The sequence below is a fragment of the Colletes latitarsis genome, chromosome 3 (assembly GCF_051014445.1).
Source record: "Colletes latitarsis isolate SP2378_abdomen chromosome 3, iyColLati1, whole genome shotgun sequence".
Classification (NCBI taxonomy): domain Eukaryota; kingdom Metazoa; phylum Arthropoda; class Insecta; order Hymenoptera; family Colletidae; genus Colletes; species Colletes latitarsis.
In genome coordinates this window covers 33566935-33587686 of record NC_135136.1, presented here as the reverse complement: position 1 = coordinate 33587686, position 20752 = coordinate 33566935, and the positions used below count along the sequence as shown (strand labels likewise).

Genomic DNA, 20752 nt, shown 5'->3' with positions numbered 1-20752 from the left:
TTTTCGAACGTATTTATCACAGCTATTTACGTGTAAATGAAACGTTAATGCAATTAAACTATTTCAAATGTTTATTGAATTACTTGATCTATCGTAATAGACAATACGATTAAATGGACCGATAACGTATCGATATTTTTTTAGGAACGGTTTTTTTTTAAATTGATAAATCGATCATGCGTCTTTACATTCATTATATTGTCGTTATTTATTAAGTTCAAGAGAGGATAACTTACATCTGTTGTGCTATAATACATATTATTTACAATATCCCAATCGTATTTACGGTTATCGATCGATTTCGTAATAGTTGTTTACCTTTGATTGGGGATTGAGGGGGAGGGGAAAGGGGGAGGGGGAGCAGTGCTTAGTAATCGAATTTTCGATATAATGTAACTTACATGTACCTTACAGCTATATCATTAATCGATTACTCAGAGACTGCAGGACAAAAGTTGTTTTCGTCGGAACTTCTTCGTTGTAGTCACTAAATATTAAAATTAGTAATACGATACGATAACATTTCTATGATAACTAGATACAAATCATACGATACATCGTTTTCGTAGTTATTTACGCGTTGATAACGTAAAATTGGATCCGGTATTTCTCATACACGTGCCATTCTATTCGGTTTAATCCATATGTGAACAGACGGGTTAGACTTACGAATATGGTACGAAGAATAATTGGTAGAAATGGTTGAACGCAAAAGACAACTTTGTACCCATACAGTCTTCGTTTCAAATATTGAAAATATCCATCGTGTTTAATATGTCTACGTGTAAAATATCTTGATTTCTATCGACTCATTATCTTAACGTTAATACGGACTAATGATATTATTCCTAATAATTTGACCAAACGCAAATTAACCGTTATACCGAACGTTTACGTTCGTGGCGAATTTCGTATAAATTAGACGAAATGTCTACTTGGTACAGCGTTTTGATCGTAACGGAACTACTTTGTTTCGAGTTTCATTTCTTTCTACAGTCTACGACTCGCGCGTTTGTTCGAATCCCGGACACTCTACTATCTTACAATCAGCAAGACACGTAGACTCAATATTTTTTTTTTTTTTTTCTAAACACGGAACGAAAGTAATACGCGCTCGTAGCGTACGGTATAATACGAGTTTAACACAAATAATAATAGATTATAATGCGTCTCCAACGTCGATCGTCCAGGAAACAGTACAAATTCGTGTTTATACAAAATCGTCGAATAGTCTTAATCTAGAGTTTCTAAGCTCAGTTTCGGAAGATGACGCGTTAACATCGCGTTACATTTAAATCATAAGATTTTGTTGAAAAATATAGAAACGGTTATTCTATCACTTGTATTCGTTTAACGTAATGTCATTACGTTTTTAGTTAATCAAACGTTTTAAAGTTGCACTTTGTCCTATCGGTAACTAACTCTTTTTTTTCGAAACATCAAATTTCCGGTAAGAATGACAGAAGTGAAAATTAAAATTTTCTGTACGCGACGTGTAAATTTCTACGACAGAATACTCGTTGCACTTTTAATAAAGTTACCTCGATCTGTACTATTATTTACTGTGATCTAGTTCAACAAGATCATCGATGGAAGTACTATTGGAAATACTTGACACAATTCCGATGATATTTGTATCGAGTTTTGTAGCATGAAGTATGGTCATAGTTCCAGTCTATGATGCCTTCATCGTGGTAATTCATATGCACTGTACACGCTACATCCTAATAGTGTTTAGACCACCTCTTACGGAATATTACTCATACTTCAGTGTTACTTGTACGCATACGCTAATTAAGAAATCTACTTCCATCTTGCGAGCAAGAGTACATTTCAAGTACATACAATAATTGTCTTCTGCTCGTTCCCTTATTCGCCTATATAAATTTAAGTAATCGAGAAAGGGTTGCATCGTTCGAATGAAATTATTTCGCGGAGTAGAGCTCATCCTCTTACACGACAGACGCGATAAAATCTACCAATCGGAAATAGTTTCACTGAATATTCCGCTAACAGGAAGCTCCCAAATAAAACAAGAAAGTAAGACATTAATGCCGTGACGTAAATTGTACAATTACTTCATCGAAACTTTGTTTATCCAGACGAAACACGATGCTCTTAGCTTTAGTTACCTTCAATGCACGTTGTTTAAGGATATATAAAAACATTAATGCATTGTATAGCATCGGGGCGATGCAACTTGAAAATAATTAAACTGTTCTTATTTATAGAAAAGTGAGTACCCTATTTACAGGTTCAAATATTTAAGAGCGAGTTCCATAGGGATGTAGTAACAAATAGTAAGTAGCTGGAGACCAGAAAAGGTGCACATTTTGAGAAGTTCTGTCATAGATAGGCAAACTATAATACATATGCTCGTTAATTTATTAACTCATTTAATTCTTCATCTTGTGCGCCAATATTTGTTTTATAACAAATATGTAACTTAAGGCAGTAGGATGATAAAGAATATTCTAGCATGGTTTTCTCAAATCTTGCGTACTCTTTCAAACTATAAAAAATAAATGTGTAGTAAGTCATAAAATAGTTGGAAGATCAAGAGTCCAAACGGCGAAAATTGTGGTTTGATATGATTAAATTTTACAATAGTTATCTTTCTCTTTTCTTGGAGTAAGTTCTGTTTATTATATTGTACGTTTACCACAATAAATAAAATATTACCAAAATTTTTGCTTTTGTTTAATCATTTTCCAGTAGGTTGCGATCAGGATTAATTTTATGCGTAAGTAAGCAACGTACCTTATCAAGCTGCTTTATCTTCAATTTTTGATATCACTGTGCCCGCATTTAACAGTAATTTGTGCAATAATATTGTCACGTAACAAACTGTTTCGGTAATTATTTAAAAAAAGGGTCTCACCGATTTCGACGACTTTTAAGTATTTTACAAGGGATGATTTTTAGATTTTATTTACCTTGATTTCTGTAGCGTTAAAAAAATCATCAAAATCGACACTTTCCCTGAATATCTGCCCCAAATTTAAGCTTCTCTATAAGGAATCAAGTTGACGAAGAATTCTACGTAAACTTTTATCAGGAGTAAACCTCTATGGTACAAGGAATCGAGTTTCAACAGAGTTTGCCTATCCCTGACGAGAGTCATCCCTCAGCGTGTAGCTTTAGAGCAGAGTCCTGCCGCGAAGCTGATCCTAGAGCGGGGAGAGCGTCATGATGTCGCTATGGAGGTCGGGAGACGGAGTGTCATCCAAATCGATAAGACTGGCGTTGGAGCCCGTCGACGAGGGTGCCACGAACTCGTCAAGGAAGTCGAAGGAGGCCACAGCTTCGCGTTCCTTGTCCCCGTATCGCACGAAGAAGTCGTCACCTCGTCCTATGATCGACGGCCTCGACGAGCCCCAGGTAGACGGTAGACGCAGCACACGGTGTGCCTGGGCCGCCGATGCTGAGAAACCAAGCGTAGCGGGTCAACATGCCTCAGACCTCACTTGATCTCTTTTCTCTTTCTTCCTATACCGGCTCTAGCAGACACAGAGTAGCTCGGCTTAGCACTCTTACACGTATCACGTCCCTCTCTTTCTCTCCCTCACTCTTCTCTATCGTATTTTATTATATCCATCTCTTTCTCCGTCCTCCATCGTCATTGTCATATGCGTGATTGTCAGTTAACTTCTCTCGTGGATATATTCTTTCTTTGCGGTAGACTTTGCATTGGCAAGTGCACGACTTTACATCTTGGAACTCGTGGCAGTCGAATAGCATAGCTTGGAACTGCATGCACTTTTTTTATTTTTTTAGAAACTTTGAATCACAATTAACGTATTCGAAACGGAACTCAAATCTCTTCGATAATCGTGTAGACGGATGCATACTATTGGTCTGCCACCAGTAATTTGTTAGGCGATCGAAAGAAACGAAACGATGCGGACATCTACGTAGGTTACTGCGTTAGGAGCTATGATACTCCCAGAAAATATTGCCCAATTTTAGTTGCTTTTAAACGGTTAGACGAAATGAAACATTTATACCTAAAAATATCGACTCTACCGAAACCATAATTCAGACAACGTATAATGCGACTCTTATCTGATACGCCTAATTCGTTGCATCGAGGGAACTAGCATTGCAGAAGGCTTGAAATTATTTTTCGTTCCAATTATTACTTAAGGAATTGAAGTTTTCAAGTATGCAATATTTTCTGAGACACCTTAATAACTCGGGGCAAAAGAGCCTCTCAAGGTTATCGAGTAATTATTTAAAACATATTAGAAAGTGTCTTTGCATATCCTATAGAGAGTAAAACTGGAAGTTTACCTGGAAGAGTAACCTTTAACTAATATCTTTTGCCCCGGGTTTACCCAGGTAAGATTCTTGTTATGATAGTTTAAGACGAATGGTGAATAATAGAAAAATGACGATCAGGAGCGTGTCAAGGTATTTTTGCATCTACACTCTTTAACAGTATCTTTTTTTCTTTTGAGCGCCATTAATAGCGTTTAGTGCCTTGCCACGGTCCCGACGATGAAAAACAGCTTAACGGAGTCGGAGTAAAATTATCACGAATGAACAATGATTGTGTAACAGTCAAGTACCTGCCAATGACATTCGGAAAGTATCAATCTTGCACAGAATGAGAGAGACAGTAACTGCTTTATCTAACCCTTGACGCAATTCCAGACGCGTTATCGACTCGACGCGATGACGGCATTTCAGTGAACGATAGGAACTTATTTACATAACGATTTACAATACGGAAAACGACTTCGAGACGTTCGTTCGTGTTTAGTAGTTTTAGATCGGTAGTATATTCGCGTACAAATTTCATTATTACTACATTACCCTAGTAGAATGAATGTTATTATATAGGTAGATAAAAAAAAATAATAAAAAAAAAAAGATTGAATAATAATCTATTAACACATTACGGACAAATTTTCATCCATAGCTGCGAACGCGCTTTGTTATTGGGTACGCGATCGAATCGAAACGCGGGACAAGTTTTATTTAAAATAATACAAAATAAATATTTCGGTCGACGTTGGAAATAATACGTGTTCGTAATGTGTTAACCGTGGTCGACCGGATTCCCATTTGTTCAACGGTTGACAGAATTGGAATTGCGTAAAAGGTGGACCCGTGTCGAATTCGTTCTAACGTCTTCTGGTTAATAATCTGTTAGTAAGCCAATGGAAAATCCGTTGTAGCCGTACAGTTCACGTTGAAATGTAGGTCCCGGCGGAACGATTCCTCCCAACTGGCATGTCGGTTACAGAAACTGATCGTCACTAAGCCGAACTACGTAGCTTTTCTTGTGACAATCAAAGCACACCGCGTAGGAGCTACCATCTGAACAGAAAACGTGGAAAAGGCTATGTACAGCGAGGGCTACTCTAGCGTTCGTGTTCTTGTTCCGTTTCTTGTGACTGTACACACTGACGGTGTTAAGAAAAATGGCAAATACCGCTTAACAGCGTGACGTGTTAACGGGCCAGTGCAGAGCACACGCTAATATACCGTGCAAACACGACGCTAGACAATTGCCACCTTTTTAATCGAATCCTGACGTTCTCTTTTCACCTGAATGCGCTTTTATCAGAGATGAATCGAACTGCGATGCAACCGTTGATGACTTAGCAATGTGTCGAGTATATTAGCGTGATCATGAGTATATTAGCAAATGTCGTTAGCGATGTTATCTTAAGTATAAATAAGCGGAAGCGTTTCTTTCGTACTGCATTCTTGGAAGAAGATTGCTCGTGAAAAGACGTGTTTTTTAAATTTATTATGACACGGTAAACGAGAAGTGTGCAAATGATTTTAAATATTGTTAGGACAGAGTAACGTTTACGATACACATTTAATTACTACGAGAAAAGGATAGTCGTGTGATAAGGTGATGATAGTTACGAAAAAAAGTATAGAACAAAACATCGTTGAACACGTCTCGACGATTGTGTTAAGCGGAAGGTATGTTTTAATTGAAAGGGGGGGATAATTTCAGAGTGATATGCAGGATTGGGCAAATAGACGGTCTCTAGGGAGAATCAGTGAATATGTACCTTTCTTTTGTCGTCGGTATCGGTGTAATCTATGCAAGTGACGGTAGTCAGGCGGTTCATCCCCCGAGTCACTTCCGGCTGATCCGTTGCTCGATGCCGCCGAAGAACTTTCGCTGCTTGCTAGCATCACGTCTAAAAGATTGGCTCTTGCCTGAAGAGACACGAATTTGTATTAATTCCTAAATAACAGCCGTCAAAATTGCACGACGCGTTAACTGAACTCGGATCAAATTCAACTGGACGTTCAAGACCATTGCAAAATGTTCACGAAGGTGTCATAGTTTCTGCGATCTACTTACTTTTGGGTCGGTGAAGTCAATGTCACGTTCAACGTGAACCCATCCGGTTGGACAGCAGCAAGCGAGATCTAATTTTTCGAGCGGCAAGTGGGCCTCTTGGTTAAGATTGTGCTCCTCGCCCTTCCTGATCATTCGATTCAGTTCGTCTATGACGTCCTTCGACGTGGCGCGTTCGTGAAAGCTCAACGATCGGTCCCTGCCCTCGATCAGCAGCGGAGCCCTCGCTGGACTGACCTGGTACAGACAAAACGTGCCTTTTAATTTCAAAAATATTTTGCTCGTATTTAGAAGATCATGCAGTTTACTATCTTCCCCCTTCTTTTGTAGATGACAAAATTACGATTCTTTAATATCGCGGTGTTCCAAATTAGGAACGTATTCCATATTGGCTCAAATGACCCTACTTCTACTAGTTCGGTGGGAGTAAATTGCATTTGTGATCTAAACGACGAGTTTTTAAATGGAACTTACGACTGTGCTCGGCGTGGAGGAAGTAGCAGCTTCTTCGTCTTCTTCGGGAACGGCGCCTAATTCGGAGGGCGCAACCGTGGTGTACGAAACACCACCGTTGCAAGCCACTGCGCTAATTATTCTCTCCTCTGGTGCTAAAGGCGGTACAGGTATCTGATCCAGCAAATCATCGTTACTGCTCATTTCGACAATATCTTCCGCGTTGGTGTTATCCTGGTCGACGGACGCCTCCATTTCGGTGCACATTTCTTCCGTTCCACATTCGTCCTTGTTCTCCGTCTCCTCCAGAGCTGTCCATGCGAAATATAACTTTAATTTTCTACAGTATACATGTTCCTTGAAAGGGGAGTCGAAAAGGAAGGTCTGGGTTAGGTCTGACACAGCCATTAGTATTGATTATTAAGATAAAAGTACGTAGAAACACGCCGTTGATAACGTTTACATGCTTGTAAACAAGCGAAAACACAATAAAATTCAGCTAAATATCAAATGCTGTCACTTTTATCGAATCGGGAGTTTGAATTTAAAGATATTTATGGAACAAGCAACGAACCTTCTGTTGTAAGAGACGCGTTGTTGTGCTCCAAGAGGTTGTTCGGCAGCTCTGCCAAATACATTTGCTGCTCGGCGATGAAGGATAGGACGCTCTGGAGGGCCTGTTCTCTGTCCGGCGGTGGTCTTCCGCTTCTCGACGACGTGCTGGCCAAGCTCTTCGTACTCTCGAACTTTACCAGTCGGTAGAAGTCTCTGGTGAAGTCCGTACCGATCGATGGGGAGTCCGGATCGTCGCTGCAGCCGGACAATGCTGCGGATGAACGTTTGCTGGAGTTCTCGAGAATTCCTTCCTCGCTGCTCCAGGAAGCACCGGGGCTCGTAGCGTACGGCCAGGATCCGGTCGCTCTGGCGTCCATGAGAAGGGCAACCTACGCGGTAAAAGATTCCACAAGTTACGTAATTTCGAAAGATTTTCACTCTTTGCCTCGTAATACGGGATTGAAGAACAGCAAAATATATTTCACATTTTATTTTTGCAATGGACATTCGTTATAGATCAACTCTTGTATCGTATCCTTTAGAAATAAGTAACTTTCCGAAGGAGACGAAAGGGGTAAAAATATTTTCCGCGAAAGCAATGTTGTAACGTTTTTATTGTATTCTGTTGCAACGATCGTACCAATTCTCCTCCTGTTCTATCAGCGAGATAACTGGCGCCATTCCATAAGCATTCGTTCGCGTCCTCTTCCAATTCCAGAGGATTATGCTCCTTGATTGCTGGAAGCGCGGGGGTGGGAACGGGTTCCTTCCATACCGTGGTTTCATTTTGAACAAGGTCCTCGGTGGACAACGAGAAACTCCAATCTTCCAGTTCTGCTCTGTCGTATTCCAACTCGAGGAGATCTCGATGTTGTTGAGCACTTCTGCTGTCGTCCAACCTGAAATTCATCCCGCCGTTTAATCGCCGTGAAATTATCTACGCGTGATCTGCTTTACTCGACAGATTCAATTTAAGCAGCCCTACATAAAGACTCGTAAACGATTTAGAATTACTTTTACTCTTCAAGATATTAAGTACGCGAAAAGGACTCGTGGAATATTCTTTTTTGTGGCGAGTCTCTGCAATGGAGACTGTCGAGTAAAACTATCACTACAAATTCTTAAAACATCGGTTCGACAAGAATCACAAAAGTACCACGACAATAGAAGTTCTTTATCCTACGACCGCCCGTGAGACTCGTGGTCAGTTTTGTTTAAATTTTAAAAGAAATAAAGTATAATTTCGAACAGAATTAATCTCTGGTTATCTACCACCTCGTAAAAGTAGGTTAAAATCGAGGGGCAAGTTCTTCAGTACCATTGTTTGCAACTTCGTGCAATACTGTGTATTATTACTATTACCAGTAAATATTTTGTACGAACCTGAGCCACTGTTGCACGTACTCGGCGTCCCAGCCCTCCTCCTCGACGAGGAGGAGGGACGAGGATCCCATGGGGCTGGGTAGCTTGTACGGTGTAAAATTGGTCGTTGTGGTTAGCTTGAGACACAAGTGACTGTCAGAGAAGCTGCGCATCACGTGCTGATACGGCAGCAAATCTTTGGTCGGCGGGTAGCTGTGACGTGGATTTATTCCCACGGTGAGATTCAGCGGCAAGAAGAGGACGTCCGGGTCGCCGGCGTCGAGGGCGACCAGTCGTGCATCCGGTGAAACATCAGCCTCGGTCTCATCGGTGGCTTCCTTGAGATCCTCCAATCCTCGGGAGGGTTCCTGTCGCGCACCCTCGCCCTGAACATCGCTGGACATTGTTGAGTAACCCTCGTCCCTGTTTCCACTCTCCGGGCTCTCGCTACCCTCCTCCTCCGACGGTTTTTGGGCTGAATTTAAATAATGCTAATATTACGTACGACGAGACAATATTTGCTCCCACAACTAATAGCCTAACAACGTTTTATACCGAATCTATTAGTTACAAGTATTCATTGTAAAGCGCTTTTTAACGACTCTAATAGAAATTAAATAAATCCAGAAACCAAGTACTTTCCTCTTCGATAGGATTTAAGAATGTCTTCTAAACAAAATTTTTATATTATTATTAATAGTCTAATAAAGCTTTGCACCGGATCTACTAGTTGTATTCATTGTAAAACGATTTTTAACGAATCTAATAGAAATTAAATAAATCCAGAAACCAAGTCCCTCTTCGTCAGTATTTAAGAAAGTTTTCTAAACAAAATTTTGATATTATTTAGTTATCTCACAACTACCCTCGACGACCTGAAGTCATTCTACAACCTTATTCGAATCGACAGTGTAAATTTTGCTGAGGATATTTTCATTTTGGACTGTCGAGCGTACCCAAAGGTCTGTTTCGTCGACATTTCGTAGCCGCCATGACCGGTATTTGTAAATTGAGAGACCGAGGCCTGGACAAAGGGACCCAAGATGGATCCAAACCGAGGGCAGCCACCACGGCCGCTGGTCCAGCTTCAAGGATCCCTTGAATCAACTCCGATGGACTGCCAGGGCTGGCAGCTTGAGCCAACAGTCCCGAGAGGGCTCGATTTTGCGCTTCGAGCTCGCGAATGCGCCTCTGCAGCGCGCCGATTTCCTCCCTCAGACTCTGCGTACGGTAGAAACGGCGACGATTAGCGTATCTTTCGAGTTCGATCTAACCTCGAATGACAGAAAGCGCGATAGCGGACAAAGAACGAGGACCGGAGACTTTAACGATGGGTTGGTGTGATTTTTTGCACGCATAAAGCATTTGTGACGCATAATACTGCACTAATACTAGTCGAGTGTCTGTTACGCCAACGCTAAGTGACGGTTAAACGAATGTAAATAGCAAAGTGGAGGTAGATTTCAATTAATTCTATGAAGTCTACGTGATTAATAATTGGATAATTTGAACTCTTCAAATCTATTATTTGTTTTTTTTATAAAGGAAGTAAAATTGAAAATTCTAAATCAATCTAGTCTCGATATGCGCGAAACACATTCGCAGCCTTGCAACTTCGCAGCTTCAGCGGATGCAGATGGATCGGGAAGGATCGATGGTGGTGAGGGTGAAGATCGATCAACGGACAATGGACACGATTAAACGATTGGTACAAACTATTATACGATTAACGTGCCCATGGAGACTTAAACGATTCTCGTATTGCTAGCAAACAGAATTATTCTGGTTGAAGTAAATAAAAATTCAAACTTGATCCCACGATATCTATCAACGTTCTATGTTGCTGTGCTATATCGTCGGGGAAATTTAATTACGAATACTTCGTAACTTCGCCGTTTTATTTAAAATAATAATATAAAAACTAAACGCTCACGTGTGTGGCAGTATCCTTGAAGAGGTTAAAAACAGCGTGGGTGAAACATAACTGTGCTGCTCACATTTAGAAAATACGATGAACATTGAGTATTTTTGTAAAGTATCGTTCAAGATACCGTTTAAATAATACGTTGGAATTAGTTCGAATAATGAGAAAGATCGATTAGATATCGGAAAGCGGAGGTAGAGTGAGAGTGAAAGAGAAGTCGAGGACATGGTAACGAGAGCATAGCAATGAACCTTTTGGGATAGAAGGGCGCGGACCACCTGGTTGGCGACGTCGTCCAGGCACCGCTCGTACTGGCGACGCTGAGCGTCGGCGTCCCGCGCCAAGGCGGCGTGTTCCGTCTCCAAGGTCGCCAGACGCGCCACCAGTGCAGCGTGCACTTCACCAGCGCATGCAGCCTCCAAACCACGGAGCTGACCCCTCATGGACTCGTTCTCCAGCTGGAGCTTCGAGATCTGAGCCTGGTATTGGTGCACGCGTGCCTGTGCACAAAAAGAAACGATACACCAATTAAAATATTTCTATCTAGACAAGAATAAGCTTTAGTTCTTTTTGCACGTATACTTAATTAATAACCAATCGTTAGAGACCGCTGTTGTAATACATTAAACATGGGGTAGTAAAATAATCATAGAATCTTTCGTCAAATGGGATCAGAATAATCGAGACGAACCCCAGTTAAAAATATTTGATTTCGAGGCATTCTTAAAAACATGGTTTCTTTTGGAATTGCTCCATAACAATTCCTACATCTCGTTCTAATTTTTTAGGATGCCTCGAAAGTTATTGTCGTCGAACAAAAATTACACGTGTTCCTGCAAAGGCACTCGCAGAATCGTGGGGTGGTTCCATGGTGCTAGCAGGCTGGATCGAGGGCCCCTATTGTCGATTGCAGTTTTCTTGCAAGATTTCGTTGCAAGGGAGTTAATAATACGAACGGTCGTTATTAGCAGAAAGGCGTTTAACGTTAAATTAGGGCTGCGGAGACCTGTCGGAGACAGGGGTGCTAATAGAGGGTGCGTGTGTCTGATTTATAACAGTCGTGCCAGCCAGGCGGCCCCTGCTAATGTCTACACCCCCTTCTTCCGAAAGTGAAGGGAGGCCAACGATTTTCTGTCATCTCGCTCGGGGGAAAATAAAAATACAAACTGGTCGCTTCTTGGAATTCTCCCCGTGGCACATCTGACTCTTCGCCTTTCTCAGTCCGTTTCTCCCTCTCTGTTTCTCCTTCTTACCCTGTTACTGCGTACGTACGAGTCACTCGTGGTAATTTATCGTCGCGCACCGACGGAAGACAGACTGTCGCTTCTGCGCTTCTAAATTGCACGCATCGGCGTCGTGAAATTTCTAATCTAATTTTGAAGCGACGTCACCGCGACGAGTAACGACTCGAGGAAGCGTGCTTGCAACGCTCGCGACCGTGTCAACTTGAAGTACGTCGAAGTGCGGGGAATGTAGTCACTTGGATTTGAGGGGAGCCTCGAATGCCAAGCGATGCACGGGTTAAGAACGCGACTACGCGTTTCCACAATTTTGTATCAAAGGTAACGAAATTCTTGTCTGAAGGACAACATGAAACGTCAAGGTCGAATTTTGGGCAGCCTCGATTTTTGAAGTATTTATTTTCAACCCTCCTGCTATCTTGCTTGCTTCTATATTATCATTTGTTAGTAAGCAATATTTTCTGCATCAAACTTTGAATGAAACTTTTGAAATTAAATAAAATCTATTATCTGGTAACTGGATTTCAAAATAAACATGGAAGACAGTATAAATTATAATAGTTGGTATAGTGATTGGATAGGGGATGATATGCTCTTTAAAATGCAATTTGTTTCAAGTCGATAGCATAATTAGTTCCGGAGATATGAAAATATTTGTTTCAAATCGAGCGTCAAAGTAAATGTCAAAATAAACATAGAAGATAGAAGAAATTATAGTAGATGATATGGTCATTAGGTAGAGGATAAAATGCTCTTTAAAATGAGCGTTTGTGAGAGTCGATAGCTTTATTAGTTCCGGAGATATAGCGATTTTAATTTCAAGTCGATGCAGTGGCTTGTTTACGTCGCGAGGTCAATGAACTTTCTTACTACGGCCTTGTCAAGGTCGCTGGCTGCACGTGCTCGTAGTAAAGTGACCACGTCACTCATGTGCAAGACAAAGAGGTCCGACGCGTAAGACGGAGACAGAGATAGTCGAATTAAAAAAATTACCCTTTACATAAATTACGATATCTCGAAAACGGAAAGTCCGATCGACAAAAATCAAAAACCAGTTTAAAGGGGAAGCTTCACCGCCGCCAACAGTGGTTCAATTATTAATAAAACACTAGTAGTTTCGAAACTGCACGCGACTAAAGTTTTTAGTATTTTTAATACGCGTTTATACGCTTTCGTAAGGCGGAGAGTCAGGCGTAGCGGAATTTAAAAAATTACGATTGTCTTTACACGATGATATCTCCAAAACGGAAAGTCGGATCGACAAAAACCAAAAACCAGTTTAAAGGGGAAGCTTTGCCGCTTCTAACGATGTTTCATTTATTAATAAAATCCTAGTAGTTTCAGAATTGCACGCGTCAAAAGTTTTACTATTTTTAATACGCGTTAATAGATGTTCGTAAGACGGAGAGTGGAATTTAGAAAATTACCTCTTTACATAAATTACGATATCTCGAAAACGAAAAGTCCAATCGATAAAAACCAAAAGCCATTTCAAAGAGAAAGCTTTACAGCCTCCAACAGTGGCTCAATTATGAATAAAACACTAATAGTTTCGGAACTGCACGCGTCTAAAGTTTTACTACTTTTAATACGCGTGAGACCTTCGTAAGATGGAGAGTGGAATTTAAAAAATTATCATGCAACTGTCAAGTTCCTCTGGTCCCTCGGTCAGCGATCTCTATAATGGAACATTCGCTCACAAAGATCAATTACTCCCCCATTCAACGCAGTCTGTCCAACTGTCGGACGGAATTATCGAACGCAGAGAGTTCTCGAAGTAACTTTTCGACGCAAGATCGGCAGCCATCGAGAACACTGTGCTCGCGAAGGGGGTGCGCTTCGAAAGTAAAATCGAACAGCTACAGAAGGAACACTTGCAGGCGTGTGCACGCTTCCTCGTAACCGATAGAGGGATTTTCAGGGGTCTGGCGTCGGTGGGGCGGCCGACATTGAACCAGGGGGATCGAGCGACGATCGATAATAAACGGTATTTCGTGGGGGCAGTGATGCACACCCCTCGTCTCTGAATCTACGACTCTTTTAGGAGCAAACCGGCCGTGAACGAGATAGTGCGTACATTCTAAGGGCTCCCAGTAAACGCGAGCGTTTACTGTGTTCTCCCTTTTCATTGCACCGGCGGTGGTTGCGTTACTTTGTTAAGTCCGGAATATTGGTCGTTGGCAAATACATGGCGAAAGTATCGTCGGTTATTGCGTCCGGGTCCGCGTGGTACGAACTGAAAATTGTTCAACTCGCTCGGAACGTTATCTCTGCCTACAGCCTTGAATACGTTCGTACAAAACCGACCAAAAGTTTCGAATCGCTTGCTGATCGCCAAAATCCTGATAAATTTTAATCGTGGACACCGGACAAAGGCATCTACGTATCTCATCAAGTTCATCTACAGTAGCAAACAATTTTATTTTATTAAATATTCTGATAAATTTTATTCCTAGATATCAGACAAAGGCATCTACGTATCTCACTAACTTCATCCACAGTAGCAAACAAACAAATAAATTTATTTTATTAAATATCCTGATAAATTTTACTCCTAAATATCAGACAAAGGCATCTACGTATCTCACTAACTTCATCCACAGTACCAAACAAACAATTTCATTCCATTAAATATTACGTAATACTCACACTACTAACAGTAAAGCATTTATATTTCACGATTAAAGTGTGCCCATAACCGATACACCACAGTTCGAAACGATTATTCCTGTTATCTCTTCAACCTCTGGTGAACAATCGTGCCGGAAGTGAACTCTTCGTAAAGCTGTCGTTCGATCCGTACTGTCCGGTGTCAACGGTGGCAGAAGTGGATCGCGCAGTTAATTGAAACGCCAAAACTGTGGACCATCGCGGCGATCGCCGATAAGTCCGTGGCTACGCGGAATTGTTTAATCCCGAATCGAGTATCGCGTGTTTTGGCTCTTGGTCGAAAGTATCGGTAAGGGGGCGAAATAAATTGCATTACGTACACGCGAGCTGACAGCACGGCTGGCAAGATCGGTCTCGCTTTGGCGGCCGCTGCCAGGAACAATCGTGCACGACAACGTCGGAGTGAAATACAATAACGGGCCGCTGGCCCGTACGAGGACGGTTGTTATTGGACGAGGGGAGAACTGTTTTTGCTCGAGTGTCATCCGTGCACGAACATAAAAAAAAAAAAAAGAATGAACGACGGACAACAGCAAACGATTCGACTATTCGATCGGCTAGAGGGAGTTTCTCTTCGATATCTAACCGTGCTTATCGACAAACGCGGGGGTCCAATATTTCCGCGATGGCTCTCGTTCCAATGGGCCCCAGCAGATTGAAATCGAGCCACTCGAACGAATATAAATTTAAGGAGGACGGCGTGCATCGCGAAATTGAACTCGCGGCTCGTTTACATCGGTGTCCAAGCAATACTGGTAACGCTAAATACATTCAATTATCGGGCAATCCAACGTTCAAAATGCCTCTTTTTATTGTACCAATTGAAATCTCTGAAGAAATTTGCTCGATGTAGGACGTTTCGTCTTTATACGTAATATAAATTTTATCAAGGGACCGATACCGTGCACAGAATATTTTTTCCGGAATTTTTGAGATATCGTGTAACATTAAAATACGTTCATAAATAGTTAAAATAGCTGTTTGATAATGGAATACTGTAATGATTCTTAAGATGAACAGTGGAGATGAAATTCCATAGCAGTATCGTATTTTAAATGTCGTCTTTCGTCAGTTGGAAGGAATAATCATATCTGGAGTTTATTTTAAAAATCATTACTGTACTAGCAAATATTAAAGACCTACGTTTTTAACAAATTTTATTTTTTGATATTTATCTATACAGGGTCGACCAGCCCTGGGGAAAATTGTAATGGGCGATTTTAGAGGCCAAAATAGCACGAAAGTCAAGAATAACAATTTGTTGATGGAGACTTCGTTAAAAAGTTATTAACGTTTAAAGATCCGCAACTACTGAATTTTTTTCTCGAAAATGCGTAGGAATTCGCGGGTACGTGTAATGACCAGAAATGATTGTAATCGACCCCTGCAACTGAAAATAATTTTTTTAGAACGATTCGAAATGTTTTAATTTTGTCGAAAAATTTTACACCTTCACAAATTTTTTCCTAAAAAGTGAGTAGGATTTCGGGGGTATGTCTATTGACCAAAAATAATTGTAATTGACTCCCACAATCCCCAATAATTTTTCCAGAACGATTCGAAATTTTTTAGTTTCGCCGAAAAATATAGGCAGCTACCCCCTGTCGATTTTTCTTAAAAATTCGTTTTTGATTTTTAGTAATTTTGTTTGACGCCGTATAGAAAAGTTGTCTAATACTTTTTTGTAGGTACCCATAAGCTCTACTTCAGAAAAAAGTTTCATTCAAATATATTCACTATTGTGGGAGTTATGGCTGTTTGAAAATTGGACCATTTTTATGAGGTTTTTTTCATTTTGCGGGGTCAAGGATCAACTTTTCGAATATTTTTGCGATTTGTACATATTCTCCACCAAAATACGCGTAGTTTGCTTTTTTAAACATTAAAATCGTCCAATCCGTTCAGGAGTTATGACGTTTTAAAGATACGTATGGAATTTCAGGGGAATAAATCAATGGTATGGTCAGACATTGTATTTTCAGTAATGAATTTTTTTCTCGAAAATGAGTAGGATTTCGGGGATATGTCTAATTACCAAAAATGATTGTAATCGACCCTTGCAACTAAAAATAATTTTTTTAAAACGATTCGAAATTTTTTAATTTCTTCGAAAAATTTGTCTACTTATTAAATTTTTTTCTCGAAACTGGGTAGGATTTCAGAGGTATGTGTATTCACCAAAAATGATTATAATTAATCCCCGCAACCAAAAATAATTTTTTTCGAATGATTTGAAATTTTTTAATAACTTTTTAACGAAGCCTCAGTCAAGAAATTGATATTCTTGATTTTTTTATTTTTGCCTCTAGAATGTCCTATTAAAATTTTTCCCAGGGTTGGCCGAACATCCTGCATAAACGAGTGCCTTTATTTTTTGTCTTGTGCTGTGTTCTTTAGAATTTACACCTAATTTTTATTGAATAAACAAATTCATAAATAAATATTCTCTACAGTGGTATCACGTTCTTTGTGACCAAGCTGCGTCCTTTCTATTCCAATAGCTATTTAATAATGGAATATAGTAATCATTCTTAAGATGAACAGTGGAAACGAAATTCAACACCAGTATCATACTTTAAACGTTCTTTCGTCAGTTTGAAGGAATAATCACGTCTGGAATTCATTTTAAAAATCATTACTGTACTTGCAAATACTCAAAACTAGATCTACATTTTATTTCTTGTCTCGTGCAGTGTTCTTTAGGATTCACACCTAACTCTTATTGAATTTACTATTATAAATAAATATTCTCTACAGAGGTATCACGTTCTTCGTGACCAAGCTTCTTTCTGTTCCAACGACGACTATTGTTCGTATTCGTATATTTAATTAAACGCAATCCAAGAATATTGGACGAGGTCGGAGTAGAAGCTTACCTCGTAAGAAAGTGTGAGTGCAGTTTTCTCTTGCTTCAGCTGTTCGGCCCTGTGCTTGTGCTGCAGCAGCCCCCGCGACGACTCCTCCATCCTGTAACAAATCAAACTCGCTTGAAGGAGCAGTCCAATTTTAATTCCCGTCGAAAAGATTCTAATTGAACGACCCGGCGTCGGTCCTCCAATCCCTTTCGCCTCTTCGCGAAGGAACGGTACGACCGTTGTTATATACGTTTCAATTGCTTTCAGCGTGCCAACTCCACCGCGAAAAATATTAATGCTTCCGGGGAGTCGAGCGTTCCGGCGCCCTGTAAAGTGTTCGTCGATAAATAGAATTTGGAAAAAAAAAATGTTTGTGATCGACGGAGCGTCGACGATGTTCTTGAGCGACTGGAACGCAGGGAGGTCCCTTTGTCCGTGTATTTATACGATTAGGTATGGTACGGCGAGCCCTCGACTCGCGCGGTTAATTCGTTTCGAAGCTCCTCGCGCGAATTGTACAAATACACTTTCGGTGCACGGTCTTCGAAACTGTTGCAAACGAATTTTTATACATTTATTTTCCAAAGTTGAATGAAGCAACATACGACTTTTGTTAGAAAGAGAGTCCAAACGATCATCGTTTACTGAAACAAACACCGTGATACTCGCAATTCATGTCCATCGTTTCTGTACACCGCATATTTGATTTGATAAATTCCTAATTCGTTCCTCGAGTTTATTATTCCGTATCCCGGCCTCATCAACAACTTTCATGGCCCCAAACTATCGCAGCTGCGTGGCGAACGAAAGTGTTGCAGTTTGGAGGACAGTTGTGACTCCACAGAAGCTTCATCCCCCAAAACGAGTCGAACACGCTAAAGTTTGGCCATCTGTTATGGTAACCGCATCTATCGACTCTGAACTGCTAGTTACAGGCTTCCGCGTGTTTTGCTACGGAACTGCGGCCTCATAATCTTCCGAAGACCATAGCAATACACGCGAATTAACGACAAATTCGATATTTCAGAAATCTCTCGGAATATTCGGAAGGAGAATCTTCAACGAAGAAGAACAAATACGAAAACCGCCCCCTATTCTAAGCAAGCTAATGGCTCGATGTGTACCCAAAGGTTTATCCCTGAGAGCGTGAATTTCTGTGAAGCTATCGCGGGGGAGAAAAAGATCGCGACTCCCCCCTCGACACACAAGTGATTCGATTATCCGTTTCTTTGGGCGCGCTTCGGCTGATTCGCGCGAGTCGCCTCGCTGCCCTTCGCGACAAATTCCTTCGTGCGCACGCTCCGCGGACTTAATGATCTGATTAGAGATACAAGAGGGTCGCGAAGGGCTAAGATATGAAGCCGATTTAAGCTTTCCGAGGGAGACGAACCGAGGGCTTTCCTCGACGCCTGGCAACACCCATTTCCCCGACCGCCACCCCCTCCCGTTTCCCCTTCTAGTCTCTCCCGTGCCAACTTTCAAACTAACTGCGCACTTTTGGGGCAACGTCCAATTGTTTTCTATCGTAGGAGCCATCTGCAGTCGCGCGGAAGGGTTTAATGAAGATTAATTGGCAATTACTTTAGCGGCAGTTCACTGCTATTTCCACGCACTGCTTCCGAGGGGAAAAGTTACTCTCGAAACGGCCGACATTTCGTTTTTCAATGCCAAACGATGCCCAATTCCCGTGTCTCAGGTGTCCCTGCAGCGAGCCACGCTGCGACATTAACCCCTTCATTTTGTTTAAATTAACCTATTCCCCGTACCATTTAGCTCGACGAAATCCGGGCCTTAAACTGCTTTGTAACAGAGGTTGTGAGAATCGTGACCGATTCTTGTGACGTACTGATAGGAACTGAAACTCAATCACGTGATTTGCTGTCTGTGAGCCTGGCTCGCGATGTTTACATTTGGGCCGACTTTCTGTCCGCGAGTCTGGCTCGTGATATTTATGTTTGGGCTAAAATCTTTGTCAGACTCGTTGAAGTACGGGAAGGGGTTAAAAATACGGAAAAGTATAGATTTATGAAATATAAAAACCAAACCCTTTCACCAAATATATCAGAAAGTAAAAATACCTCTTTGTAAACTATCGTCACATTTGTCCTTAATCGCTTGACGTACGATTTAATGTAATTTTTCAAACGTTTATTAGACAATTTTATTTAAATTTATTTGTACAAGGAATGGCCATGAAAAAGTATAGATTTGTTATACGAATACTCTGTGAATGGAAAAATGTGTTGATTTTAATATACAGAGTGTTCGACTACCCCTGGGAAAAATATTAATGGAAGATTCTAGAGGCTAAGATAAGATGAAAATCAAGAATACTAATTTGTTGATGGAGGCTTCGTTAGAAAGTTATTAATGTTTAAAGTTTCGCCAGTACTGAATTTTTTTATAGAAAGTGGGTAGGATTTTGAGGGTATGTCTATTGACCACAAATTATTGTAATTGACCCTTGCAGTCGAAAATAATTTTTCTAAAGTGATTTGAAACTTTTCAATTTTGTCGAAAAATTTAGGCAGCTACCCTCTGTCGATTTTTCTTAAAAATTCGTTTTTGATTTTCAGTAATTTTATTTGACGCCATATAGAAAAGTTGTCTAATACTTTCTTGTAGCTACCCATGGGCTCTACTACAGAAAAAAGTTTCATTCAAATATATTCACAATTGTAGAAGTTATGGCTGTTTGAAAATTGGACTACTTTAATGGGGTTTTCTGATTTTACGGTGTCAAGGATCAATTTTTCGAATATTTTTGGAATTTCTACATATTCTCCATTAAAATACGCGTAGTTTGCTTTTTTTAAACATTAAAATCGTCCAATCCGTTCAGGAGTTATGACGTTTTAAAGATACGTATGGAATTTCAGGGGAATAAATCAATGGTATGGTCAGACATTGTATTTTCGGTAAAGAATTTTTTTCTCGAAACTGCGTAGGATTTCGGGGGTATGTCTAATCACCAAAAATAATTGTAATCGACCCTCGCAGCTAAAAATAATTTTTTCAAAACGATTTGAAAATTTTTAATTTCGTCTAAAAATGTGTCCGCCTTCAGAATTTTTTTCTCGAAAAGGGGTAGGAATTCGCGAGTATGTCTATTCACCAAAAATGATTATAATTGTCCCCCGCAATCAAAAATAATTTTTTCAGAATCATTTGAAATTTTTTAATAATTTTTTAACGAAGCCTCAGTCAAGAAATTGATATTCTTGATTTTCGTTTTATTTTTGCCTCTAGAATCTCCCATTAAAATTTTTCTCAGGGTTGTCCGAACACACTGTATAAGACTTGACGTGTGAGTAGTCTCGTGATTGTGAAACTTGACATCGAAAACTTATAACAAGTC

The 20752-nt window shown here is 40.4% G+C and overlaps 1 protein-coding gene across 7 annotated transcripts in view; it reads right to left on the bottom strand.

Moving 5' to 3' along the window:
* Positions 1-10: 10 nt before the first annotated feature.
* The window catches only part of LOC143340465 (uncharacterized), a 506553-nt gene continuing 485811 nt past the window's right edge, over positions 11-20752 (bottom strand). For 3 of the 7 annotated variants that reach the window (XM_076762454.1, XM_076762455.1, XM_076762459.1), the window contains 10 exons: positions 17416-17506; positions 10880-11128; positions 9661-9925; positions 8726-9179; positions 7983-8241; positions 7362-7731; positions 6809-7098; positions 6338-6571; positions 6039-6189; positions 11-3424 (listed from right to left, as the gene is read on the bottom strand). In XM_076762454.1, coding sequence (XP_076618569.1) covers positions 3171-3424; positions 6039-6189; positions 6338-6571; positions 6809-7098; positions 7362-7731; positions 7983-8241; positions 8726-9179; positions 9661-9925; positions 10880-11128; positions 17416-17506 — 2617 coding nt within the window. In that variant the 3' untranslated portion in view covers positions 11-3170. Of the gene's footprint in view, positions 5326-6038; positions 6190-6337; positions 6572-6808; positions 7099-7361; positions 7732-7982; positions 8242-8725; positions 9180-9660; positions 9926-10879; positions 11129-17415; positions 17507-20752 lie in introns of all 7 variants that reach the window. The other 4 variants (XR_013079448.1, XM_076762456.1, XM_076762457.1 and 1 more) reach the window with 4 other exon arrangements.